Source organism: Cariama cristata, unplaced genomic scaffold (genome assembly GCF_000690535.1).
Source record: "Cariama cristata isolate BGI_N322 unplaced genomic scaffold, ASM69053v1 scaffold6427, whole genome shotgun sequence".
Taxonomy (NCBI): domain Eukaryota; kingdom Metazoa; phylum Chordata; class Aves; order Cariamiformes; family Cariamidae; genus Cariama; species Cariama cristata.
In genome coordinates this window covers 22,844-50,227 of record NW_009626990.1, presented here as the reverse complement: position 1 = coordinate 50,227, position 27,384 = coordinate 22,844, and the positions used below count along the sequence as shown (strand labels likewise).

At 37.5% G+C, this 27,384-nt stretch overlaps 1 protein-coding gene across 1 annotated transcript; it reads left to right on the top strand.

Moving 5' to 3' along the window:
- The first annotated feature begins 672 nt into the window (after positions 1 to 672).
- EDRF1 (erythroid differentiation regulatory factor 1) lies at positions 673 to 27,384 on the top strand. Its single transcript, XM_009704266.1, is given in 25 exon segments — positions 673 to 875; positions 2,334 to 2,400; positions 3,301 to 3,426; positions 3,919 to 4,043; positions 4,506 to 4,665; positions 5,934 to 6,035; positions 6,326 to 6,447; positions 7,440 to 7,551; positions 8,279 to 8,426; positions 8,497 to 8,605; positions 8,935 to 9,046; positions 13,265 to 13,525; positions 14,935 to 15,006; positions 15,122 to 15,272; positions 17,558 to 17,746; positions 18,807 to 19,007; positions 19,401 to 19,619; positions 20,806 to 21,029; positions 21,458 to 21,616; positions 21,902 to 22,051; positions 22,725 to 22,837; positions 22,839 to 22,870; positions 23,152 to 23,267; positions 24,034 to 24,194; positions 27,213 to 27,384. Coding segments are annotated over 24 exon segments (3,396 nt in total). The 5' UTR covers positions 673 to 875; positions 2,334 to 2,340.

Here is a 27,384-nt window from a genome sequence, read left to right as displayed (position 1 = left end):
TGTAAACACGGCCCCCGGGGATGTTTCACCTCACCTCCTTGGCGGGTGTCCTGCTTCCAGTTTGGCGAGTGGAGGAGTGCTCTTGTCAGGGCTGGAGTACAGTAGGGAACGTGCTAATTATCACTAAGCTTTAATTGTAAGCAGTGTTTCTGTTGTTGTGCTTAAGTGCAGCCTGCTGCATTGTATTTACGTAAATAGTATCCTGTGGATCTGTTTTTCCCTTAACATGTTCAAAGCTCTGAAATCAAGTGTGACAGCTGCATATTTTACTGTGTTTGAAAAGAAATACGCAGTCGTAAGGCTTACTTATTGGGGCAGAAACGTGTTTATCTTTAATGTTGGTGTTTGTTCCTGAACACTTTCATAAACTTTTGTGCCATTAGTGGGAATTATATTTTAGTTTTGGCCTTTCTGAGTGATTTCACATTCTATGTGGAGCTCACCTTAATAGCACTTTAGCCCTATAAAGTGGAGCGTACGCTTGACGCAAGTGTTGGAATCAGGGTAACTGAAATACTCGTGAGCATACGCAGGAGAAAGTTGTAAGTGAATGCAGGACTGGGCTTTGGTCACTTACTATTAAAAATAGCTTATCATAGAGCAAGCCTGATAGTTTTAATTGCTGTTATTTTATAACTGAAAGACTAATTTCTCTTTGAAAACTAGGGGTCGGTATTGTTTCTTGGAGGCAATGAAGTGAAGAGCAGCGCTGTGGTGAAATACTCGTCTGCCCCACCACAAGCAGCCTTTGCCCGTCTTCAGGAAAAAACAGACTTGAAACTTCCACCTGCCAATTGGTTACGTGAAAGCGCTAAGCTGGGACCAGCAGGTACAACCATTCTTGGCAACAACAAAAAAAGTAAACCATTTTCAAGGTGGGTAACAGCTGGCCCTATTTTTTTCTGGGCCTTTAAGAATAATTCTAATGGTGAACTTGGACCCTATGTAATTCGAAGTATAAAGTACAGACTTTACCATAGCAACTAGCTGTTGCTTTTTCTTAACCATTTTCTCTCTACTTTTTCATCCTTAGTTCTTGCCTGTATGCTATAATCTTGTCTGCTTTGTAAATGACTAACGATGCTTGATAATGTTCTTCATCATTATTTTTTTCAAGTGTGTGTTGACTCCTTGGCCGAGACAGTCAAACTGACTTCATGTTCTTCCCTGGTTGGCTGTTGTTGGTTGACTAAAATCAAACTAGACTGCTTCAGCTAGCCATTCTGCTTTTGATAAGAGGTGAAAATGGAACAAATGTGACTTCCCTTGAAAATTACAGATCCAATTTATGGATCTTTAGAAACTGGACCTGGCAAAAGAAATTCCATAGTCATGTCGAGTGAACACAGAAGGTGAAATAAGGGGCAAAACCAAAAAGCAGTGTTACCTTTCGATAGGGATGTTTGTTAGATAGTTGGATGACTTGAGTTCACAGTGTTTATAAATAGGAGGCTTAAATTCTGTGCTGAATAAGGAAAGTCACACTAAGTCAACTAGTTAGTGAAATTTAACAGTTTGTGGAGGGTCTGTGTTTAAATCCTCATGATCTGTTTTAGGAGATGTACATTTTTGAGCGGAGTAACATGTTTCTTAGGGCTTTATAAATTTTTCCTGTTTATTTTGGAGATTATATTTGTCAAATAGAGGCTGGCAGTTTAATTTCCCTGTCTCTAGTGTCAGTATTAAAAAGCTAATAGCGAAAGTATAGCTTTGGACACCTGCACATCATGTATTTGTTTGGGTTATAGTAATTTCTGGTTTAATTTTAAAGAATGATCCATACATGGAAATAGTCAAACTTAAATAGCTTGTAATTTAGAGAGGCCTTAATGAGGGTGGATGAAGATCCAAGGATGTGTCAGTTACAACATGCAGGCCAGTTTTAGAAAACATAAATAAGAGGTAAAATGAAATGACAGCTGCTGCAATGAAAGTATTTAATGTGCTTAATGCCTTAAAGAGAAACTCCTTGAATAACTATTCTCATTTTTAGTGCTAAAAAAAATTAAAAACTCACTTTCTCTAATTTCCCATAGCTGTCTTTAGCAAACACTTTAAATAGCTCTAATTTTCTTGATTTCAACAAAACTTAAACTACCTTTTAGAATATCTTGAAATTGGATCTAAGCACTTCCAAAGATATCTTTGAAAAACTACTAGAATGTAAAAATGAAATGATTTTAATTAACTTTAGATCTCTTACACCTGGTAATGTTTACCTAGCCTTTCTTTATGAAGAAAAAATTTTCAAAGATTTAATAAGCTTAAAAAACCCAGGTCTCTACTTACTGTCACACTGCAATTGTTTTAACTTGTAATATTTTTCTAAATAGCTTTGGGATGGCATATGACTTCATTGACTCAGTTGGAAATGATGTAGATGTTGTGTCTGATTCAGAGGTATGTATAACTGCTTAAGTTCTATGGTTCAAACTCTTACATTGTATAAACCTTATTTTAAGACACTGTCATGGCTTCTGTCATCTTTGTGTCCTTTCAGAAAAAGATCCCCTAGTGAAACACAAACAGATCACCTAACTTTTGCTCTGTCATTTAAGGGAGTTGTGATCACTGAATAAGAAATATAAACTCATATTTCCTATGGATTTCTACAAATAATATTCAGCAAAATATGCAGTTTAGTGAATTGAGCACATCAGTCTTGCAATGTAGTTGTCATGTGTGTTTGAAATTGGTTATTTTGATGTAAATTATTGCTTTCAAGATTACTTTGTTCTTACCTAGAAGAGATAGCCCCCTTCCAACTTTCTTCTTTCCTCTGATTTTTGCCAGCTTTTTGGTGCTGGTAATATCTGTAGAATTCAGATGAGGCTATTCAGAAGAGAAAACGTACGTACTCATTTACTGTGTCAGTATTGAAGTTTGGCAGATTTTTATTCAGACTTAGATCTCTGTCCAGATTCCTCTGGATATCTGACAAAGTGTTGGTATTCCTGCGATGAAGAATAAGCCTTTACAATCCAAACCATCCACTTGCATTTTTTGTCGCTTTTGACGATACCTGGTTGTGATGATCCAAAGGTCATGTTTAAACCATGTATGTGGTTTGTACTGACTGCTTGGTCTCTTCATCACTGTCATTCATGTTCTCTGACCTCAACAAATGGAACTTCTTCTGGAATGGCCTTCTTAGAATCACTGGCGCTATAAGGTTTTATTTGCCTGCCCATGCCTCTCCAATGTTAGTAGTGTATTCTTTGCTTACAGTTTCCAAAGAATTGTCTTACAACGCAGTGTGATTGTATTGACTGTTATCTCTGTCTTCTTTTCTCCTGCAAGAATATTAAAAAACTTCTGAAGATACCTTATAGCAAGTCACATGTGAGCATGGCAGTACATCGCATTGGGCGGACACTTTTGTTGGATGAGCTAGATATTCAAGAACTCTTCATGAGATCATCTCAGGTTAACCACTTGGTTTTTAACTATGTCATATGGTCAAAATGCGTTATTTCAAGAATAGCGTAGCCAGCAAGAAAGCATGGATGTATCAAAATTCCTGAGAATCATATGCGAGTACAAAAGGTGCCCTATTCTGTGCCAGTTGATTTACCTGTGAACTGCATCTGATGTCCTATATTTGTGGTATTGTAGGATTAAAATTCCATGTCCTACTTCCCTGTAATTACTTCAGTAGTGCTATACTATTTTATTAATTTTATTATTAGTAAGTATTTGTTACTGTGTAACCTCTTACCATGTATCTGACTTTTTAATTAAGTCAACTTTTCAGTAAGAACATAACTTTTCTAGAAGACATTTTCAATAAATGACCGAATCAAGACTTTAGCTGTGAAGTTATTTTCTGGGTTTCTTTTTGGATGAGTATTCATAAGGCACTTGATTTACTTTGCAGATATTTCTTGATATTAATTTCATATTTATGATATTCCCTAGACAGGGGACTGGACATGGCTGAAAGAGTTTTATCAAAGGCTGATTGATCAGAAGTGGCAACGAAAAAAGAAGAGTAAAGAGCATTGGTACCAGAAGGCAATACTTTCTAAATTTTTGTATTACAGGTAACCTTACGTCTGCGTAGATCTTGAATTCTGCAGTACTTACTTTTACCTGGTTTCTTGTTTTGAAGTAAATGTTAAAATTCTATTATGGCCTGTCTTAATTACTGATTTATCCTTATACGGAGGAAATTGAGGCATGAGATCAGGAAATAACATGTGAATGTTTTAACAGAAATGTAAATATTTTAAAGTAAAATTAAACAATAAAATAAACAGCATGACTTAATTAACTGCATATCTCAGTATTTCTGGGTTGGGGGAAGAATGACTTAAAATATGCAAGGTAGATTGTGACACCTGCTGTAATTTTGTAAGAGTTTCAGCAATGAACAACTTGTCAATATAGCAATCTTTTAGCATACTAGTAAAGTCATTCTTTGAGAACAGTGCATCAAATATAACAATTCTAAAATGAATCTGTTTGCATATTGTCAACTGAACTTTTTAATGTTGCTTTGTCAGCATTAATGGTGATGGAGCTGCTCAGCCTGTTCCTTCCACTTCAAAACAGCACCAGGAGGGTCCTGTTTCAGGTGAGAGTGATGAAGCAGGAAGGGCCTCCTGGCCAGCTCCTTTTGAAATGCCTTCTTCCTTGTCTGAAGATCCAGGTGCCTCTAACCAGGTTAGTGTATACAATGTTTTAAATGGCACCTTAGTTTTTGTAGAGAGATATATGTTGAAAGGTTTTCAGAGGTGCTACTGCAGTACTCTTTGCTGAAAGAAATGAACTAAAGCATTAGAAGAACTTGGCAGTATGTGTGGTTTAGCTTATGCCAGTGTTTCAGAGCTCCAAATTTCAGAGATTATTTTTTTCTGTCACTGTAATACTAAATACATACTTAGCCATGCATTTTTGAGAAACAAAACACTTTGCTAGGGGTAGTCATTAATGACTTTACCTAAAAGTAGGAAAATTGGAAGGTGTGTATGGAAGCCTAAGGTTTTGGCTTTTCTTTTTAAGTCTGCCTTTAAAATGAATCTGTTGTGGCCCTGAATTTGTTCGGTGAAGAGGAAAATGAAGATCTATGCCTAACTGTTTTGCAAACGTTTTCAATGTTTACAAATGCTTGTTCTGAGATTACACAAGTGGATGGGGGAGATGTTTATAGTAATTATGCAACAAACTATGACCAGTATTAGGCCGTAAGCCAGGGTTTCCGTCTGTGGCTAAGCTTATTTATGAAAACTGTTAATTCCTGTGGTTTTTGAGTAGTGTGATACAGGCATTGATTAAATTTTTGAGAAGCTGAGAGATCTGTTGTAGTCAGTCTGCATTAGTATAATAATGATACTATGGTTATGCTTAGACAGTATTACCAACTGGTATGCCAAATGACTTGGTCAGCTAGCTTATGAAGGCTCTGACCTACGTTATCCATAAAATTGTAGATGCATGTGTTGTGGTGTAGTAATATTCTAAAGTGGAGAAATATTTCGGTCCTTCAAAGCTTTTAGAAAAAATACTACTTCTCTCTTCTGCCTTTTTGAGGAACTGTTGCCTAATACAGCAGACTCTGTATCATAAAGAAGCTGTTGTGCATTTGTACGGTGTCATTTTCTTTAATTTATAAGACATCAGGATAGAGGTTTTGCTTCTGGAGACTGATAATCTGGTGCTGACCTTGGAGTAATAAAGTTTCTATAAATGCTTTCTGATTTCTTTCCAAAGCATCTGAGAATATAAAGATCAAAATTTTGGTACTAGCTGTAGAAAAGGAGCATTCTAGTCATTGACTAGAGGCTTTTTGTAGCTTAATGCATATTTATTTAGAGATGTTAAAGCTAAAGGTTTTTTTCCTTATATACTTCTGTTTTTCAAATTTTTTTTTTTTTAATGGCCTAACTGTACCTCAGCAGCAGAATCACTCCTTATCCTTGTGCTTTTCACAGGGAAGTGTGCCTCTTGAACCCTCATATATAGTGGGGCATGTGGCCTCAGCCCCCAAAGAACAAAACCTGACTACTTTGTTCAATGACGGGGAAAACAGTCAGGTATGCTGTATGTGAAATTTGAGCTCAAACACTGAACCCCCAATTTAATCAAACATTTTAAAATTTGGTCTAAATTGGAACCACAAGAAAAACTAAGTCCCCTGTAGAAGTAGCTTTTGTGGCATCTGTGATCTCAGTTGTTTTAAGTTAATGTGAATGCATAGCATAGTTCATTATGTGCTGTCTTTTATTTGCTGCTTTTGCTTCTTGCTTTCTCATAATTCCGCAGAATGTCATAAAGAACAAGTTTTATACTAGGGATTTACAGACCAATTTTTCTTTTAATGAAGGGACTTAAAAATGACTTTGTTCGTAATATCTTGTGGACCTTTGAAGATATCCACATGTTGGTAGGATCAAATATGCCTATATTTGGAGGTGGGAGGTATCCTGCTGTGAGCTTGCGTCTCAGGTGAGTTTTGAAGTTAACGAGATGGGTATGCCAGTCTTGACTGACTTGTTGCTTTGCTTCCTATTTAGCTGTCTGCATTTGGTTTAGTTGACTCTTAATTTTTATGTACAGTTTAAAGAATAAAATTTATGCTTTAGACTTAAATGGTGATGGTGTTGTAAAGTGCAGGAAAACAGAAACAGTCCTAATGCTGTTCCACTGCACTGGGACTTGAGATGCTCTGCTGATTTTTCTGGTTCTGTAACTAAGTCTTTATTTGAAAGTACTGGCAGCTTGCAACCTTTCTTGACTTCAGTGTGAATGTTGAGTGTTAAAACAGTTCTGTACATCTAGTCCTTAGTTTCATTCTATTGGTATTTTTATAAAAGAGGGCAGTAATATTTCTCCTACTGGAATTCTGAATTTCAGTAGCTGCTAGTTGGGCATAAGTACTTAAAACTTGTGTCTATAGTAGTTCTAAGTTCCAACTGCCTTACTGTTCACTAGTACTTTATGTTGATCACTTGATTACCGGTTTTTCTCTTCCTTCATATGTGTAGGCAAAGAATGAAGGAAAACTTGAAACTCACTTGGTGTATTTGTCATCTTTTTAAGACACGTCTAGGAATTGACAGTATCTGGCTTTTCAAGGAATTTTGGAGTGTCTGAGAGAAGGCTTGTGCTATAATTAGTTGCAGCTAATACTGCTTTACCTTTAGAACTTCTTAAGTACTTATCTTGATAATAGTATGGCATCTGAAGCTTGTTAAAGTTTCAGTATAAGTGTAGGCAAAAATGCAAGATTGCTGAGGGAGTGTGAGTGTATGCCATTACAGAGATCAGTATATCTGTTTTGTTTGATATAACTCATTGTTGTAACAATTCGCAAATAATTGTTTTGGTATCTGTCCACTCTTAAGTGACTCAAATCTAAATCCCATTAGTTAACATCCCTAATATTTTTCTGAAGATTAAATAAAGACTTAAATAACACTAGAAATACTTGGTTTTAGGGATAACAACAAGCCAATAAATGTGCTGACAGGAATTGACTATTGGTTGGACAACTTAATATGCAATGTACCGGAGCTTGTGATGTGCTTTCATGTTAATGGAATTGTTCAGGTAAGTCTGGCTCTTTGCTTTAAGCCTAGTTAATCCATTCTCCAGTTTCTGAAATTGCTCCAATTGTAACAGATCTCTTTCTAAACTTACTGTTTGGCAAAAAGATTCCAAAAATCCTTTATTGCAGAATGAGAATCATCTACACAGCTTGCAATAGTCATCCAAAAATACTGTGTTGTTTTGGTTTTTTTCCTCCCTTCCATGCATGCAAGATTCCTTCTTCCCCTGATCTATAATTGAAGGCAAAAATTAAAAAATATAGCAGCAGAAATACATCAATTTGTTGCATCTTGAAAGCTATAGTGTTCACTTGCCAAGATAGATGCCTGCTTTTTAAACTTTTGGTTTTGCTATTTTACAGTAGACTGCACATACCAGCTGAGTTTCTGTTGTACCTGGTAGGATATAGTTGCTTACTAGACTGAGTAGGTTTCATTGAAGTAATAGTTAGATGTTGCACCTTCACCACTTTTTTCACCTTTTGTTGTCCATTTTCCATGTTTGTCACAGAAGTGAATCCTCTTTAAAGCTTTTATTGAGTAGTGCTATCAAGATGTGCTTGCTTTTAAAGTGAACCATAGAAATTAACTCAATTTATCATGATGCTGTATCATAATAGTAGCCTTTGTTTCTTTTAGCAGTTGATAGAGACACTGATCTATAGATTTTGGGGACTAGGTGGGAGAAAACCCTCCTAATCTTCAGTTTTAACATATATTTCTTGCAGAAATATGAAATGATCAAGACTGAAGATATTCCCAATTTGGAAAACTCTAATTTTTCTACCAAAGTGATAAAAGATATTGCTCAAAATATCTTATCTTTTCTGAAATCAAATTGCACCAAAGAAGGACATACTTACTGGTTGTTTAAAGGCAAGTATAGATCAATTTGAAAAGATTTATGTTAGTGTCATGTTGATTAATGAAAGACCTTACCTTTCAGCAAGTGGGAGTGATATAGTAAAGCTCTATGACCTAACCACCCTTTGTGAAGAAACGGAAGACAAATACCAAAACCCTTTTACAATGCCAGTGGCAATTCTTCTATACAAGTGAGTTTTTTGTAATTTTTATTGTAATACTTAGTTTTTGGTGTGGTTGTATTAAGAATACAGACCAAATATTATGATGAAATGAAAATGCACGCAATGAAAATCCTCTTTTACACATAAGCTTAGTAAGCCTCAGTGCCACTAAATCAAAACGAACTTTCTCCTTTTCCCCACTTCTCCGTGTAAACCACACTCTTGCTGAGTAAGTCTTGTAGACCTGTCATAAAGTCTAGGAGACTTTCATTTGCGGTAGTATTGTTTAGAGCTTTTTTCCTTCTAGCACAGAGAAATTATCCAGGGATTTACTACTTTGTTAAACTTTCTTTTAGAGTTGCTTGCAATATGATGCTGAAGAAAAACCAGAACAAGAAACACTATGGCACTATCAGAACATTGCTTCTTAATTGTCTTAAGTTATTGGACAATGGCAGACATCCTCAAGTAAGAATTACGTGTTTGCTTGTAGCTTTGTGTAAATATGATAGGAATGCTGTCACTGTAATATACTTGGTAATATTTTGTGTGGTACTTCCTCCTCGCTTTGCAAAGGAGAGAATTTAAATTTGTTTATTAACTTAGAAGTTGATTATGTTTAAAGAAGCCCCAGACTATTTTATTTTTTTAATTAGTAAAATTAAATTAGTTCACTGACCCTCGTTGCTGCCTGAGTCTTTTGTCCTCCTCTAAAGAGGAACTTGTCATTACATTTGCTCTTTTAACTCGTTCCGAAAGAGCCCTTTTGTGTTTGGAAACTGAACAGACACTGAAGCAGATCCTAGCTAGACAGTCTCCAGGGGTTCCTTCCAACCTCAACTCTTCTGTGGTAGATGGGAAAGTCAGAAGAAGAACCTCGAACTCTTGGTCTCTTTATTAGACCATTGTATCACCATCAGTACCTTGAGATGCTCTGCACTTTCAGAAGCAGTAAGAAAAGTAATGGAAAGGAAATGAAGCTGTATTGACCTCCTTCATTCCAGATACTTGATTCTGGTTCTTTTCTAAGAAAAACAGGAATCCAATTGCTCCAAAAGACAAGTAGTTTATTAAAGTTTAGGGAGGTAAAGAAGGTGTGTATGTCTTAAGTATTAGTGCTGCCAGATGTGCTAGTGTCCTTTTTGGTTGCAGAAGGGTAATGGAGTGTGCTGCTTTCTCGTTGGGATTTTGACTGAGTCTATACACAGTCTCTTCCTTGTCTTAAATTGAGAAATCTGTAGGTTCAGAATGTGCTATAAGGGAGTGTCAGTGCATTTAGACAAAAAAGTGAACTGGGATACTGCAGGAGGCTTGGAAGTTGATTGGGCAGGAGCTGCTTTAAGCAGGCTATGGTACACTGACATGGTAACTTAACATTTTTGCCATTTATAGGCAATACATCATAAATGTCAAAAAGAAATATCTATACTGAAACTGAAATCTAATTCAAAGTATAACTTAAATGTACATGTAAGTGGTCTAGATTAAGCTGTTTTCAACTGGAAAAAAAAAAATCCCAAAAAAGTGATGTGGAAAATCTGATTGGAATTTAAAATGGATTACATGAGGAGACATGGCATATATTAACTAAATTAATAAGTATTTTGTAGATTACTGCTAAGTTGTGGAAAGCTCTCAAAATCCTACTAGAAGCTTTTGAAATTTTTTTTTTTGCTTGCATAAGATCCTGGCTCTTGTGACCTACAAGCTTTTAGAACAGGTGATACTCATTCTCTACCAGTTGGTTTTTTTATTCTCTTCTGAACTTGATCAGGCTTGGATCCTTTTCCCTTTCCTATGTGGTATTTTTAACTCCATAAGTAACTTTTTAGTAGGGCAGGAGAGAATGCTTATTTGAGCTGGTTAATTAAATTCACACTCCTGCACAGTGGTGGCCTCCTTTGACTTCTCAGCAGTTGTATATTGGTTCAGAAAACAGCCTGGTATGGTAACTAGTTTTCTGGGATTTTTTTTTTTTTTATCACTTCTGCAAAAAGCCCTCCAAAAATACATAAGAAGTGTAAAATGTTGTTTGGTTGGCAGTTCAGCCAAGCGTCTGATGCCGAAAGGTTGCTGTTCTGATGGAAAATTACTTGACATAGCTTCCATGATACAGCAGTGCTACCGTGGAGAGCTTGTATCTCAGTTCTGGTTTGTATGAGATTGCTGGACTGTATTCTAGTCCAATCTCACTAGATTCCAGCAGAACCAGGAGCTGGAACATGCCCTTTACCAGAACCAGGAACTGTAAGTAACCACGCTGTCCGAAGTAGAAGGCTTCAGTGGCATTAAATGTAGTATCTTTTTTTTGAACTGTTAGGAGTAGAGAGGATGTTGGGAAGCAGAAGAAAGGAATGTGGGCACAATTTTTCTTGTGACTATTTTTTTTTATTCTTGTTACCCCCTGGCTACCCTACTGCTGTGTCTTACAAGTTGCTCTTGACGCTTTTCTAATATTCAGAATGTTCAGGAAGTAAAATGCAGGAGTTGATAACCCCAAGATGAATTTCAGGGGAGTTAATTGTGAGTCCTTCACTTGACACTCACTCGGCATTGGAGGGAAAAAAGGTATCTCAGAAGTGAGAGATTCCACTCTAAAAATGTGTTGTAGAACTTATGCCCTGTCACAATCACTGTGTGTTTGTGTGCATGAAGCAATAATGCAAGTCTTTTGGGAGTCGGATCCTTCTTAGGGTACCTAAATCCAAAAGTTCAAGCCTGAAAGCTATTACTTAGTATTTGCATAATCCTGGAGCTACATCAGAGCGAGTAATTTAAGGTGGGCCCTAAGCACTTAGTATAAAATTGTTCATTCCAATTCAGGGGCCAGGTGTCCAAAAGCAGGTCACTTTAAGACATGTATGTGTGTGTGGTTTTGGTTTTTTGGTTGTTTTCTTCTAAACTGGATCTGATCTAAATTTCTTAGCAGACTTGACTCATTTCTTAAGTGTCAAAATTCCTTGTGATTGGAGTGTGGGAGCTTTAGGAGTGAGAGTTCAGTCTTCAAGTAAACTTAAGGTAGAAAGAAAAAGGCTTAACACTTATTGTAAGGATTATTATTGTATTGCTCTTACTGGTTTAATCGCTAGGTGTCTTTATGGTTCCAAAATAACCTTTTCTCTAAGGGTTTCTGCTCTTAAAATTAGAGGAAAAAAGTGTATGTATGTGTGCCTGTCGTGTGTATACGTGTTTCTCATCTTGCTGTTGCTGTCTTTGATGTGAGTGTTGAAGTGTTCTGGAGGGCAGTCTGATGCCGGACCACGTTGCCTTCCAGGTGTTCATGTTCCTTCTCTTTTGCATGGAATGGGAGGAGGTTATGGAGCGACATGCCCAGGACTGTGTAGTACAGTTAGGCAAGAAATGAGGATGAACTTTGCATCTTGCATTGAGGCTTTTTATTTCTGTATAAAACTGAACTGAAGCAGGGGACAATGCTGCTTGTTTTAGGCTATGAGGTTATGGAGCGACATGCCCAGGACTGTGTAGTACACTTAGGCAAGAAATGAGGATGAACTTTGGTGCATCTTGCCTCGAGGCTTTTTATTTCTGTATACAACCGAACTGAAGCAGGGGACAATGCTGCTTGTTTTAGGCTATGACCAGTGTGTGTTGTATTTCTCCTGACTTAACTATATATTTTATTTCCTTTCTCACTATAAAAAGCAAGATAGAGTTACCTCTGCAAGTATATGCTGTTTGTGTCCTATTTGACCTCTTCAGTTTCAAATTGAATCTCTTATTTGATGGGTTGTCAGTTTTGGTGGGGTTTTTTTGTTGTTTTTGAGAACTTGAAATTGATTTCTTAGTGCTCTTTAGTACTGTGGATGTTGCTGCTGCTACAGGATAGTTTTTAAATGCTTGTATCTAGTATCTCTTCTTCCATTGATGTATTTTGAAACTCTGGCAGCATATAATATTAAAGTACATAAATTAATAAACTGAAGAGGCGGGAAGAAATGAAACGCAAGCCCCTGAATGCTTAGCCCTACCAGAATGTAGCTTTCATTAGTTCCTCATTTTTCTCCATGCAGCAGTAGTCCAAAGAAGAGAAAGGGTGAATACCTCCTTACCATCAACTAAGATAGCTGCTGTTTTTTTCTTCTGCCAGTTTTTGCCTTTCTTGCCTGAAGTAGAACAAAAGTCAAGAAGGTGAAAGCTGATCTGCAAGGTGGCATAGCTGCAGTCTAAGAGAATCTGTAGAACTCAAAAGACGCAAATAAACAAGAAGATTTTTTTAGGGTGGCGCTGAAAAGAAAGAAATAGGGTGATCAAAGGCTGCCCTTATTTATTTAAGGAAAAAAAACCCAAAGCTGTCTTTGGTCAAGGTGGTCTATATGCCCAGGTTTACCTTTATGCCCTCACTTGCAAAACAAGAGATGAAAACCTTGTAAGGTGGGGGATGAAACCGAACATGGGCAAGCTTGATTGCAGGGCTGCATGCACATAGACTGATAGTTGATAGCATACTGTCTGCAGGGATTTGTTTCTTAAATACTGTTAAAAATTCAGTGCTCAAACGTGGTCATACAATGTGTGCGTGTACAGGCTGCATTTACAGGTTAGCAAACATCTATTTGCACGCAATCTTCGCCTCTTATTCTGAAATGGCTTATGTTGATGTTGCCTCTCAAAAGAATAATTTAACTATAAAATAAATGACTAATTTTTTTTCTCTTATTCAAAAAGATTATTGCTTCAGCAAACTACATGTTATCAGAGCTTTTTCAGTTGGATGAACCTAAAAAAGAAGACAGTACAGACTTCCCTATAAATGGAAATTCTGATGAAAGTTATAGCGAGGAAGAGGAAGAAATGCCAGACAGTGATGAAAATGGTTCTTACAGTAACAGTTCTGATCCACCAGATGACAATAAAGCAGTGGCTATAATCAAATCTGTTGGAGAGTTATCAGTACCAGAAAAGTACAAGTCTGTGCATCGAATACGTGTAAGTGAAGCTGTGGGGCTTTTTTTAAGGGTTTTCTTGAAAGATTCAGTTCATGTAGCAAGGTTTGTTATTGAAATTCAGTTACCTGTTAGCTTTGTCTTCAGCTTAACTGAAGCATGAGACAGTGGGGAAAGAAACTTTACATGAGCTGCTTGTAAAATTTGAGGTCTTTGAATTTTACAGTATAGCAGGTTTAATGTAGATTTTCCTCTGCCATATTGCACGTGTCTTTTATGGCAGGATTATTCATAGCTGGCTACAGGAAAAATTATTCCTGTCATGGCAGTAGAGAAAATATTGCCAGCTGTGGCCATGTGTAAGCACTGTAGATGACCACAAGTTTGTGTGGATACCTAGGGTATCTTAGTACTTTTTTCTGGAGCAATATTAACATTTGTGGTTTTTTTTCCTGGAAGCATCAGCTACTTCATATCCACAGAGTAGGATTTCTCTTTGACTTGTCTTTCCAAGGTAACTGGTCAAAATACAGCAATTTGATTTCCTTGAAATCTTGGTTATAGGTAATTTTTAAAGAGATGAAGCTTTACTCTGCAGATGTGTACGTGTTGTGTCTAAGGGCATAGCTGGGTGCATAACTGTAATATTCCTGAAACTTCATTGGCATACATGTGCTTCATAAACAAATCAGCAGAAGTGTCATACTTCTACCTTCATTGCACTTTCTGTCCATCATTATTGTAACAAAATAGAGGAACACAGGAAACTGGGAAGATCAGCAAATAAACTGTTCCTAGCATTTTACTTTTCTTCTGATGTTTTACTTGCCTTATCTATATAGGGATACGATTATGAAATTACTCTTATTGGGCAGAATCTTTTTTCTAACATCTGTGCTGAGTAGCAAAGAACAAGATTTCCTAAAAAAAATTTGTGATTCAAATGTTCTAACATTTCAAGGTCCATCAGCTGAAAATACAACTTGTACAGGTGCAGAAGCACTCAGTTTCCTCTTTCTTTTCCCCCTTGTACTCTACCCCAGAAGAAAACAAAAATACAACCCCCCCAAAAAAACCCCAAGGCATTGAGTTGTTCAAAGGTGGCGAAAGTGCAACCTTGATGTATAGGCTGAAGAAGTGATTTCTGTATAGTATTGAATCTGCCTATCTTCCCTGGTCTGCACTGCAGGCCATCTGTGGATGCTTTTGTAGTTACTGTTATGGAACAGAGACATCTTTTCTCCTCTTTGCATTGTCTTTGGGATTACCAAGACAGGCCAAGTGTAGATGACCAGGTATATGAATTGCTCGCTGAGATAAAGGAAAGAAATGCTGTTCTATTAACATGTTTTCTTAATGCTAGCTCCCATTTGCATCTTCTAGCCAGTAATTTTCAAATTTCCTATGTTGAACACTTACTCTCTTCCTTCCCTGCCGCCCGCCTCAATGAAGCCTAGCTGTGCCTTTCCTGTCTGCCATGGCACTGAAGAGCGCTGCAGGCTAGTGCTTAACTATGTCCTGGAGGTGAGTTTACTGTCAACTTTCTAATGATATTTCACCTAGTACCCAATTTTTGATGTATTCTGTATTTGCTAAATACTGCTTTCAAGGTGAATTAAGTTATTTCTTCCTCTTGCAGGGCTTGAAGTCTGTTGACAGCAGCGTTAAAAAAGAGGGTGATCTTCCTGCCGCTGACCCCAGCACTCCAATCCCATTGAAATATGAAGATGAATCTGCCAGTGGTGGTCCCGAGTGTCTGGAAAAGCAGATGGCGTTATTTTTAGATAAAAGTAAGTTGTATTGTTGTGCAAATAAGACCTTTCCAATGCCAACACAAACTGCTGCTGCTTTATTTTGATTGTCAAAACAGTGTGCTTATAAGTCACTAATTACACTATTGCCTAAGCAAAAGTAATATACTAAAAATTGGAGAACAGTCTATTCCTTTTTAAATGCGAAAAGAATGTCTTGTTTAAGATATTTTGTGAATCAAAGCATCTTTTATTAGTAAACACATAATTTTACTGGACCCTATTTAGATGTGGCTTGCAGATTACTTCCATGAAGGCTTAGTATTTTCAGATTTGGTATATGGAGCACTCTAAGTTGTGTGGGTTGTTTTTAAAATAGTCGTGGGGGTTTTTTCTGTAACTTGGAAGTTTTGTGGAAGAACTTCTCACTTCTGGCAGGTTTTTCTCCTACATCATGCTTGCTGCTGAATTGCATGTAAAGTGGTAACTAGGATTTTATTTCCTTTCTTGTACCTCTACAATTGTGGAAAGAAGCAGTAAATACAAGATGTTTTGTTTGTTTAAATACTCAAACTCCAGAAATTTCAGACTGTAGTCTGTATATTTTTCTCTGGAGTGCCATAAAAGGATATAGGAAAGACTCTTCTGAAAGTAGTAGAGTTCTGTGCAGGATGAGAAGCCCTATAAACATAACCCAGAAAGAAATTTAAGTCTTGCATATTTTTACAGTTCTTTATTCTTTCCTTTCTCCTCCCTTCCCCCTTTGAAAATATCTAAATAATAAGCAAGGTTGGTTTTGAGTTACTCATTTAAGTGCTCTCTTGTTTCTCTTCCAATTTTATGATTATCTCTTGAATGTCAATGATATGGAAATGTATGCATGCATACTTAGTTTTTATCAGATATGTGACGACAGAATTTAACACCTTCATCAAAGTTACATTGTGTTGAGCTTGCATAAATTCTGCACGGTACTGTGAATATTGACTGTAAGACTAACTTTTACCAAGGTCTACTAAGAAATTTTACCTCTGGCAGCTCAGCAAGAACAGTGTCCTGGTCTCAGCTCTCCTGTGGCTAGGCTCTCTCTTCTGCCTTCACAATTTGGAACTGATGACACATTGCAGCTGCTTGCCATCTGGCAAGGAGAATCTCCACATATTAACTTTTTCGGTTTAGAAACAAGTGTTTCCTGGGGGATGTGGGAGGTAAATATTGCACAGATCTCAAAAAAAAAAACAAACAAACACTTATTTGATTTCTGGATCTGTGGTGGACTTCTTCCCTGAAGTAGCAGTGGTGCTACTTGTTTAGGTCATAAGGATTGAATTCAACCTAGAGAAAAATAGTTCAAACATAAGGGAGAAACTTGTGTTTCTTCAGGATGTGAGTTTGTTTTCTGTGATGCAAATTACGTAGTTTCTCTGCTACATGTGTATGTTTACATACATAGAAAGGATAATTGCTCTTAATTCTTCAATTTTTAACTTCAAGAGAACTACTTCTGAATAGCATATGGATACAGTATATGTGCATTTTGTGTCTTTAACTGCATGAGGCGTTACTGGATTAGATTTGTCTTTGTCCTAATGTAAGCATGTAGTTCTAAAAGAACTTACTAGAGGTAGTGGGCTTGCATGTCAGGCCTTGTAGACCCACCTGTAAGCAAAAGACTCATTGCTGTGTGCAGATACTGTCAGGACAAAATTCTGTTCTTTGATATGCCTGAAGTCAGCGGCCTGTTCTTTCTGGTTCCATAACCACTGCAGCATCGAAGAAGGAACCTTCCTAATCTCATGCTGAGGGTGTCTTGAAACGAGTGTGAGAGACATTGGTTTTCCTTGTGGGAAGGACCAGGCTATGCAGACCCTTCTGTGCTGGAGGCTAAACTCACAAACAGAGGCTTTCTCACTTTTGAGACTGCTCATACGGAAACAGAGCATGTATCATAAGGATTTGGTGGAGAACATGACAAATTATGCCTGTGGCTTTCTTGTTCTTATCTACTGGTACCTAACGAAATAGTCTTGGCCACTGCACCGGCATTATAAAAGCTGTTTAAAGTATGATAGGTGAGCTGCATTGTCACTGTGCTCACTGTATTCGAGCATCCCACTATCAGGTGGAGTATATGGAAGACTTCCAAGTATTGGGTCCATTTTGCAGATGAAAAATGTAGTGGCAGACAAGTTGGCATAACTCTACTTGTGCAGAGCTGTAATAAGGCAATTTACATTCTGTCTGTATGCTGATGAAGTTGTGTCCAACCTCTGGCATATGTTATGGAGATGAGATTTACTGATGAGGTTCTGTTCGTGTTACAGTGGGTTCATTTCAGAAGGATAAGCATTCCAGTCAGTCAGGAATGATTCCTGGATCGTGGCAATATAAAATGAAACTCCAGCTCATTCTGAAATCATCAAAGGCTTATTATGTCCTATCTGATGCTGCTATGATTCTACAGAAATATGGGAGAGCATTAAGATACATCAAGCTGGCTTTACAGTGCCATGGTAAGTTGCTAGAATGTATTTGTCATCTGTACCGTTGCCTCTATATACCTTTCATGATATCACATGCTTCTCTTTGTGCATGATTTATCCTAGTGGTGTGCAGTGACAAGTCTTGACAACCATGTGTTTAGCTAAGCTAAGTGTCTAGCTCATTATTCAGGAGGGGAGTCTGTAGTAAGGATAACTCTTGTCTCTCGTAGAAAGGTGCTCCTGTTTTGACAGATTGGGAAACTCTGAGTACAGATTTGGAATTTTGGAGCACTTGAAGTTGGGAGAGTCAGTCCTGCTTTCAAGACCAAGATAGTATTCTGTGGTCTAAGTGCTATCGCTGCAAGCAGATGCTTTTTCCCTGGAAATGCCTGGTGGTTCCTATTTCATTTAAATGGTATTTCTGAGAGTCAGGAGTAAACTTGTTCATGAACTGAATTGGATGCTCCTCTAAAATGAAATACATCTTCAAGTATTACCGAGGAAAATGAAGTAAAATCAAGCTGTTTAGAATATTACTACCATAATGAGAATAACTAATTGGAAAATGCCATTAGCTTAGTACTGTAGTGCTGCTATTTTGCTTCCGTATTTGTAGGACTTGGGGTGTGAGGAGGCTTATAAAGCAAGAACACTTGGATCTTAACACAAAACATCAATATGCTTATCAATAACTCAAAGCATTCTTCAGCTTTCAGTCTTTTAAAGACTTGCGAATTGAGTTTAAACTGTACCTTTTGGAAATTGATTTTTCAGGCTATATCTCATTTGAGTTAATCTGTAGAAAGTCAGTTTTCCTTTAGTCAAATCTGAGATTAGCATTTGTAATTACCAGATTCACTGCTCACCTTGGTCAACATGGTTGCTCTTCTGAAACTGTCAGCTGTGTAGAGCAACTATGACTTTAAAATAGGTTAGTTCTCTTAGAAGAACACGTGTTGTCTGCATACAGAGAATAAGTGTGACAGATAACAAAAACCAATTATATTGTCAGTCTGTGTCAAACCTTTTGACATTTAATTCTTTTCTGTTCCTCTTCCCTCATCCTTGGGATTATTTTTTTTTCTAATAGATACCTACTGTTGTCTCTGCGCCAGCATGCTTCCTGAAGTATTAGTATTTCTTTGTCAGTGTTTAACCCTTTGTGGAGATATCCAATTAATGCTTGCTCAGAATGCAAATAACAGAGCAGCATATCTTGAAGAATATAACTACCAGACAAAAGAAGATCAGGAAATATTACACAGTCTTCATAGAGAATCCAGGTGCCAAGGTATGATACTGATACAAGATAACTGCCATGATTCAGTTATATGACAGATGTAAGTAATTTTGTTGTGCTTCCTCAAAACCATGCACTAGTAACGTTTCTGGAGGAGAGTTTATTACGCTTCAGTTCTGTTTCCCTCAGAGAAAGCTAATCGTGCTTGTCATTCATAAGGAAGTCGTCAAGATACCCCATGACATGCCTGAAGCTGTAAAATAACTAAAGACAGTAATTGTTTAAGAAATGGATAAATTTTACTTACCTGTAGGGATTGTGGGATCGTTCTGATGTGGGTCTTATACTTGGTCATCTTTTGGGGCATTTTCCTCTAGACTATCACAGATTTAAGCTTGTTTGGAAATACTGTTTGACATGCAGGCTTTGTGTTTTGTTTTCTAGTGTTTGCCTGGGCTACGGACTTGTCTACAGACTTGGAATGCCAGCTTTCTGTCAGCTGTAAATGTTATGAAGCAGCTAATGAAATTTTACTTTTCAGTAATTTAAAAAACCAAAATCCGGAGCAACATGTACAAGTACTAAAGAGGATGGGTAATATCAGGAATGAGATTGGAGTGTTTTACATGAACCAGGCTGCTGCAGTGCAGACTGAGAGAGTAGGCAAGTATTCTTTATTTCCACTTCTTACTATTTCACAGAGCTACAGCAATGATCGTGTTCGCTAATAGTGTGAGAAATCTTGAGTATTTCTGATTATGAAGACGACATTTAAAGAACTTCGTAATAAATACTTTTCTGTAATTAATGTTATGTACCTTTAATGTCCATTGTAAATATTTCTCCACGATAGATTACTGTGGCTTGTACACTGTACTTAACTGAGCCTAAACTGAATAATGGAATCTATAGATTTGGAGATATTCCTTTGAAGTGTGTAGAATGCCTTCAAAAAACATGGATGGAAACTTTAAACCAACTCTGTTATAAAAGGGAGGGTGTGTTGTGTTCTTGATGTGTTCGGTTTAGCCCAGCATGAAGAAGCGTAAGCTTGATTGAAATGTAAGAATAGTTTCAGTAAAGTCAGCCTGTGATGATTTTTTTTTTTTTTTTTTTTTGGTAAGTAAATTCTTGGAAGGTTTGCTTCTGGTTTATTTTTGGTGAGGTTTTTTTTTGGGAAATGGAGGTTGCCTAAGCTGCTTTCTAGGGTGAGGTGTTTGGTGGGTTTTTGATTCTGGAAGCAAACCCAATAATGTCTTGTCTACAAGTAAAGAGTTACATAAACTAGAGCAAATTAGATGCTGGCGGTTCAGTCTAAACAGCTCCAGTCTCCCAAATACTAGCTGTTTTCTGTGACCTTTGTCCAATTAATATTTGAGGGATTTTGGGTTGGACTTTCAATTTTGTAACTTTTCATCATCTCAGTGTTTTTGCAGAACTACTGTTTAGCTGAAATCAAAGCTCAAATACTGAATTTCACTCATCTGTAAAAGTCGCTTTTTACTTGTTTCATACTGTAAGTTTATAGAAGTAATGTCAATACCTTGAATATTACAGTCGAGGGAAGAAAAATACCTATTTTATCCTGTTAGTTTTCCCTGTTTTTCGTGTGTTGCATTATCACAATTCTTTTGAAAGTATAGTGTGTGTAATAGTGCCTTTTAGGTATTAAGATTTTCATATGTTTGAGGTTTTCCTAAGAGTATTTTCCATGAATTGGGTTTTCAGAATCACTTACCACCCCTCAATTCTAAAAGGTCGTTTATGAGAAAAAGAACATGATGGAAATGTTTGTTCAGTATCTTTCAAGAACTTGAATGAGACTGTAAGCCTTGTGTCTTAATCCTAGTGAGTAAAAACGTATCAACGACAGAGCAGCAACTCTGGAAGAAAAGCTTCTCTTGCTTCGAAGAAGGAATTCAGAATTTTGAATCAATTGATGATGCAACCAATGCTGCTCTTCTGCTGTGCAACACAGGAAGACTGATGCGAATTTGTGCTCAAGCCCACTGTGCAACTGAAGGTGACTTCAAAAGAGAGTTTTCCCCAGAAGAGGCCCTTTATTATAATAAGGTAACATCATACTATTTTTAGAATGGCCTTTACCCTAATTTCACTGTAGAATATTTGTAAATATCTTTGTAAGTATCTGTAAGTCTTGATGTAATAACTTGGGATACCTCTCCTGCTTTCATATTACCCTGATCCTTGCTGTATGGGCTTCACTGTTGCTGTTGAGGTTTGATTCCGTTGCTCTGATGTAAGAAGTGTTGTGACATTCAGATCCTGATGTTTAATGGACCGCAATACCGCACACAAGGGAGATAGAAATGTGTGGTCAGGATTAAAGTTATGACCAAAATGGGTGTAAAGAAAACACTGAAGAAGGCTCAGGTAGATATTTTGGAATGCTTCCTTGAGAATGAGTAAAGGGAAATTAATTTCTAACTGCTATAAATACAGGCAATAACTATGTATATGTATTATTTTGTCATCTGTAGGCTATTGACTACTATCTGAAGGCATTAAGATCTCTAGGTAAGAGAGATGTGCATCCAGCTGTTTGGGATTCTGTGAACTGGGAGCTGTCTACTACGTATTTCACTATGGCAACTCTACAGCAGGATTATGCTCCGTTATCTAGAAAGGCTCAGGAACAGGTAATAAAGAGCGTTCGTGACAACATCTGAAAAAATAAGCTATTATCTTCCTGAAAAACTGAACAGTCAGCAAAACTGATCTTGGAATAACTTCTAAACCTTTATTAGATAGAAAAATTTCTGTGAAGTATTTCTGGCAAACTATAAAATGTTTAGTCACTTGCATTTTTTTAAGGTTTTTCTTAAAAGGTGATGCCACAAACGGGGGTTTAACCCTTACACTTGTACATAGTGGTGTTCTAGTTTCAGTGTAACCACACTGCACCTCTTTGTTTTAATTTGTAGATAGAGAAGGAAGTTAGTGAAGCCATGATGAAGTCCTTGAAATATTGTGATGTTGATACAGTGTCTGCACGACAGCCTCTCTGCCAATATCGGGCTGCAACCATCCACCACAGGCTTGCTTCAATGTACCACAGTTGCCTGAGAAACCAGGTATTAGTACAAACTGTGTTGGTTTTCTGTGTAGGTTCCATACTTAACATGTCCAATGTGTGTGAAGATTGATATTAATCCTTCTACCTGTAGTTGGTTAAATCATTTCAATAAACATATCCCAAAGAAATGCGAGGTGGTTTATTTGCAAGTCATTTTGAAATAAAATGTTCTTTTTAAGTGTAGCCTGTCCTTTATAGTGTATTGAGCTTTATGGTTCTGTCTGTTCTGGGGAGTTCCAAGCTCTCCTAACAGAAGCCATTGATGATAAATATTTTCCTTGGTTTGATTGTGTGTCCAAGGCAATCTTCTGATACTTGAGCAGCCAGCCTTCTGCTAGACCATTAACATATAATTTATTAAAGCCTTAGTGTAGACTTGCATGTCACTTTCTGTTTTCTTTTTTTTTTCCCCCAAATTATTATTCTTTAATAATTTAGTTCTAGTTGGTGTGAATTTTTTAGCATTAGCTATAAAATTACAATAGCTTCAAAGATGGCAGGCTGGTGATGTATTCTAGAAACATGCAGACGTTTAGATGAACAATTCTGAAATGAGCCTGGGAACAATTGTTGGTACCTCGTTTACCAACATAGGCAGTGTTTTTTCTAATGATTACCTCACGAACATGCAAACTGTCTGAGATTTACTATGTACCCTACTTTGAGTGCAGGTTGGTGATGAACATTTGAGGAAGCAACACCGCGTACTTGCTGATCTTCATTATGGGAAAGCAGTACGACTCTTCCAACTCTTGAAGGATGCACCCTGTGAGTTCCTTCGTGTGTTTAGTGGCATTTGCAGAATTTCAGATGGCAAGTAAGTCTAGCTCTGTCTTACTGCAACAGCTTTCCAAAAGACCATTACCAATTTAATTTCATTTTTTAATAACTTTGTATATGAGAGCAGGAGTAATCTGCGTCTCAAAATAGAATTTTCTTCAAGAGAGAAGAGACATTTTTATTTTACTGTTTTTCAGCTGACTGGGACCGTAAGTGCTTTTTCTTATGAGAACTCTTGAAATCTTTGGGTGGAAGAAAAAGTGTAATGTGTAACATAAGCCATCTGTGTCCTTAATTTTTACTTTTTTTTTTTTTTAGGTCAGAACAGTAGTGCTGGGAAATTAAAGACTTTGTTTGGGGCCCTAGATATAATGGTGAAAACCAAGGGTGCATTCCAGCTCATCAGAAAGGAGCTTGTGGCAGAAAGTGAACAGGTAAACAAAAGTCAAGAAGTGCAATTATCTGTTCCCTTGTATCTCTTGCATTCGTGTCAGACTGGTCATTTGGCAATTAAGATACTGCTTGGTTACTTCTCAGTAGAGCTAGGTGCTTAGTGTGGACAGGGTTGGAACCTCCTGCAGTTCTCTTCTAGCCTTTAAGTGGATGAAAAAAATCATTCTAGAAGATGACCCAGCGATGGATTAAAACAGATTTGTATATGGATGTATACTGGCTGACTGTCCGAGCGAATGGAGTTCTGTGCAACTCTGTATTGTCCCTTATTGTCCCTTAAAAGTCTTGTTAAAGAACCTAAGAATGTATGTACCATACAAATGGGAATTCTCTCTAGCTAGTATATTTAATATTGAAATATAAAAATGTGGAAGGCCATCTGTAGCTAGTGTTAATAGGTTCTTGATGCCTAAATAAATAATTACTTGCAATATATGCTGACATGTGTTCATCCCTTGCTGGCAATTTGAGCAACAGATTGAGCAGTCAAATCTGTATTTTGGTGATGTTTTTATAACTAAATACACCAATATGTATGTACGACATAGGCCGTGGACATAACTTGTGTACAGTATGGATGTGAACTAACTCCTGCAGCATCATAAACAGGGTGTCATGGCAATTGTGATGCTGGTACCACACCTGTAAAGACTAAGCTAACCTGCAGATGTGGTTGTCCAATTTAACTGAACTGTGTTTAAATGGTGGAGTTCAGTGAAAGGGTTTTTGTTTCTTTTCTTCTTGTAGATTAGCAAGGATGGAAGTACTGCTGAGAATATGTCACCTAATGATTCCTCTGGCCTTAACAAAGAAGAAGTACTGAAACTCCTTAGTATTTTTGAGTCCAGAATGTCATTCCTTCTCCTCCAATCCATTAAATTGTTAACTGCAACCAAAAAAAAAATTGGGTAAGTTGAACCTTGATATGCGTTTGTAGATGTGATTCTCATCCATAAATCCATACCAACTATGTACTCTTAGGCATGCAATAAAGTGTGATATTTATTCTCTTACGGAGGTGGTTCTTCTGTGTGGAGAAGGAGCCGAGATACGCCTTGATCACCTAAACACAGAATTTTTTTCTGTGTTTTTGTGTGTAATTGAGGGAATGGCCAAGAAACATCTTTACTGTGTGTGTCTAGGCAGCTTTTTTCTCTCCTCTTTCCTGATAGCAGTGCAGGACTGAGCGAGGACAAAAAAGTCAGACTTGAATGGCTGTATTCAAATAGGAAAGTAATAGTTTGTAATCATCGTCTGAAATGCACAGTAGAGTTATGAATCACTGACGCTTTATTATGCTGTGTGATATCTAACTTACCCTTTAGAGGAGATAAATCATACACTCTTTGTAGCTGTAAATTCACACACAAAGCAGTTTTACTTGTACTGCCGTAATTTTGCTGGTGTACTTCTCATTGTGTTGGGTTTTGGTTTGTGGTTTTTTTTTTTATCAAACTGTTTGTTCAGGGAATGAGGTCCATGTATCTGGCATCCTTCATCTTAACTGATGTGGGTCTTCATCTGTGACGGAGCACTTGAAAGTTAGTGAGGGAGAAGCTACTGTGTACTGCTGATCTTCTGATGTATCTTGGGGATAAAATATATCGGCGACAGCGTAGTTTAGCAAGCAAAATACATCAGAATAAATGTTGGCACATCAGTAATGCTGTAAATAGGGATGTATATGGGGAAGATAGGCATTAGAAAATTCTTTAACGCCAGTGACTAATGGAGTGCAGTGAAAAAAAAATAATGTTCTGTCTTGCTGCTGGGATTTGGAACAAACGTGGCTTCTCCTTTTTGTTGGGATTAGGTGTGACAGTGTAATTCCTTACACCGCTATTGCTTCTGTTGGTTCGATTTGAATGTGGGTGGTGGTGGTTTGGGGATCCAGTAGACCTTTTATTCCCTCAGCAGCAAATGTGTTTGATTGCAGAAGCTACAGCAGTATACCGTTGCTGTTTCTGATGTCACATAAAGTTAATTTATGAAAATGTGGCATTAGTTCTAGTGTATAGTTCTAGAGAGTTCTTGTTGGAAGTTGTGTCAATAGTTTTTTTGGATTGAAGCACTGATGCTGCAAGTACTGATTTGCTGAAAGTAAACTGTGAAATTAATTCACTCTGCACAGTAAGTTGTCTGCTGATAGGAGGAGACTGATAAATAAAACCTGAGACAAGAAGAAAGCCTGTGTGCTTTCTTCGCAGTGGCTTAGGCAGAGTGTTAGGTGCCATCGCTTTTTTAAAAAGAGCTTCCACAAGGTGGCAATCTGAATATGTGAAATGCAGGGGATTAAAGTATAATCTGTATGTAAGTGAGTAGATGTCCCAAGTAACTGAGTAAATTGTTTTAGTTCTGTTGTCTCATAACATGGGTAAATATTGTAAACCAAAAAATTCTTCATTTTTTTTTTTGTTTTGTGGTTTTTTTTCGCCCTGTTTACTTTCTCATCATTGTCTCCCTTTGTTTCGTACTGAAATTCCATATAGGGAAGGTGTTACAGTTTGACTGCTGTGAAATGGGCCTGTTGTTACAGCATGTTAAATGTTTTTAAACAATGGTGGGTTGAGGCTAAGCTTAAAACTACCTCTTGCTCAACCTTTCCAGTACCTTGTGTACCTCTCGCCTATGTTTCCTCAGTTCTGCTTTGTAGAAGAAGGTAACGTCTGCCTCCTGTTTTAATAATAGCCTGAAAGGGGAGGAAATGGGAGCTCGCAAATGCTGTTTCAGGGTCTCAGATGCACTTTGGCAGAGAACAGGAGAACATGTGGTAAAATTAATGTTTGATAGTGAAACTTGCAGACTAGCAATAAAACTGGATGAAATCAGAGTTTTACCCCCTAAAAGCTAAATGCATAAGCGTAACTGAACTTGGCTATGTAAATCGGAGGAAAGAAGTAATTGAAAGTAATACTTTGTTCTGGGAATTCTTGTAACTTATCCTGGAAATATTTTGCATTTCAGTGGCTTTTTACTGACTACCTGTTCTGTTTAATGAATAAACCTGTCTGATTTCTGCCAGGCATTAGGAATTTAATTTGCTTCACCATTTCTTGGTAATTCCCAAAGCACTGGCAATTAAACCGACTGCTGCCTGCGCACATGTATGCTTAATTTATTTATAATGTACGCTTAACTTATTTATAATATCAATGGCAGCATTTTTATTTTTCTTTTTTCTAGTTTGGGTCACTTATTTATTAGTCTTGGGTACGAAATGTAGCAGAGCAGGGTGGCAAAGAGGAGGGCTGACAGCGCTGAAGCAGGAGAGCAGCACACGCGTGAAGTGATTTACGGTATTTGTCAAATGGAGAAAATTGGTGGGAGCTTAGGCTGCAGCCTGGCAAAAGAGGAAAAAGCTCTTTGGTGTAGAGGTATTCAGCACGGAAAATCCTCCGGCGTAGGGAAACAGCTTAGATGTATGGAACTGGAGAGGAGGCGGCCAGATCGTGGGCTTCAGACTTGAACGGGAAAATGGTGTCTGCAGCAGTTTAGAGGGGAGAGCTAATGGCAGGCACTGGCACGGGAGCAAAACCACCGCGTCTCCCGAGTCTTCAGGTGTCTGTTTGCATTTGGCGAGAACAGATTAGACGCTAACTTAGACAAAAGTACAGAGTTTTGGCATGGAGATCTGGGTTTGGAGGGTTTATGATGTGATTTGGGATTATGAGTTAATAAAATGGCCAGACTGAAGCTGAATAAAAATCAGAACACCTTATCCCTCCTGCAGTATCAACAGAGGCTCTGACCGCAGTGCTGTGGAATGGTAGGAAATAAAGAACTAAGGAAATAAGAGACTCAAAACACCAGCTGTGTGGTTTCAGCGGGATAGTCATCGATGTTGTTATTGACTATTTGTTTTGATCATTTGCAGAATAAAATATTGTGGTCAGGTTAATAGTTTGTATTACCTGTTTTCTTTTTAGGGGCATTAATGAAGAAGAAGTTGTTCTTAAAACAAACAAGCAAGTTTACTCCCTGCTGTTGCGTGCCAGTGCCAACAAAAGTATGACACTGCTAGAACGAATAGAGGTAATCTTAAATTTACTGGAACAGCTGTCTCAAAATAACGAAGCTAGTAACGGAGGAATTCAGTGA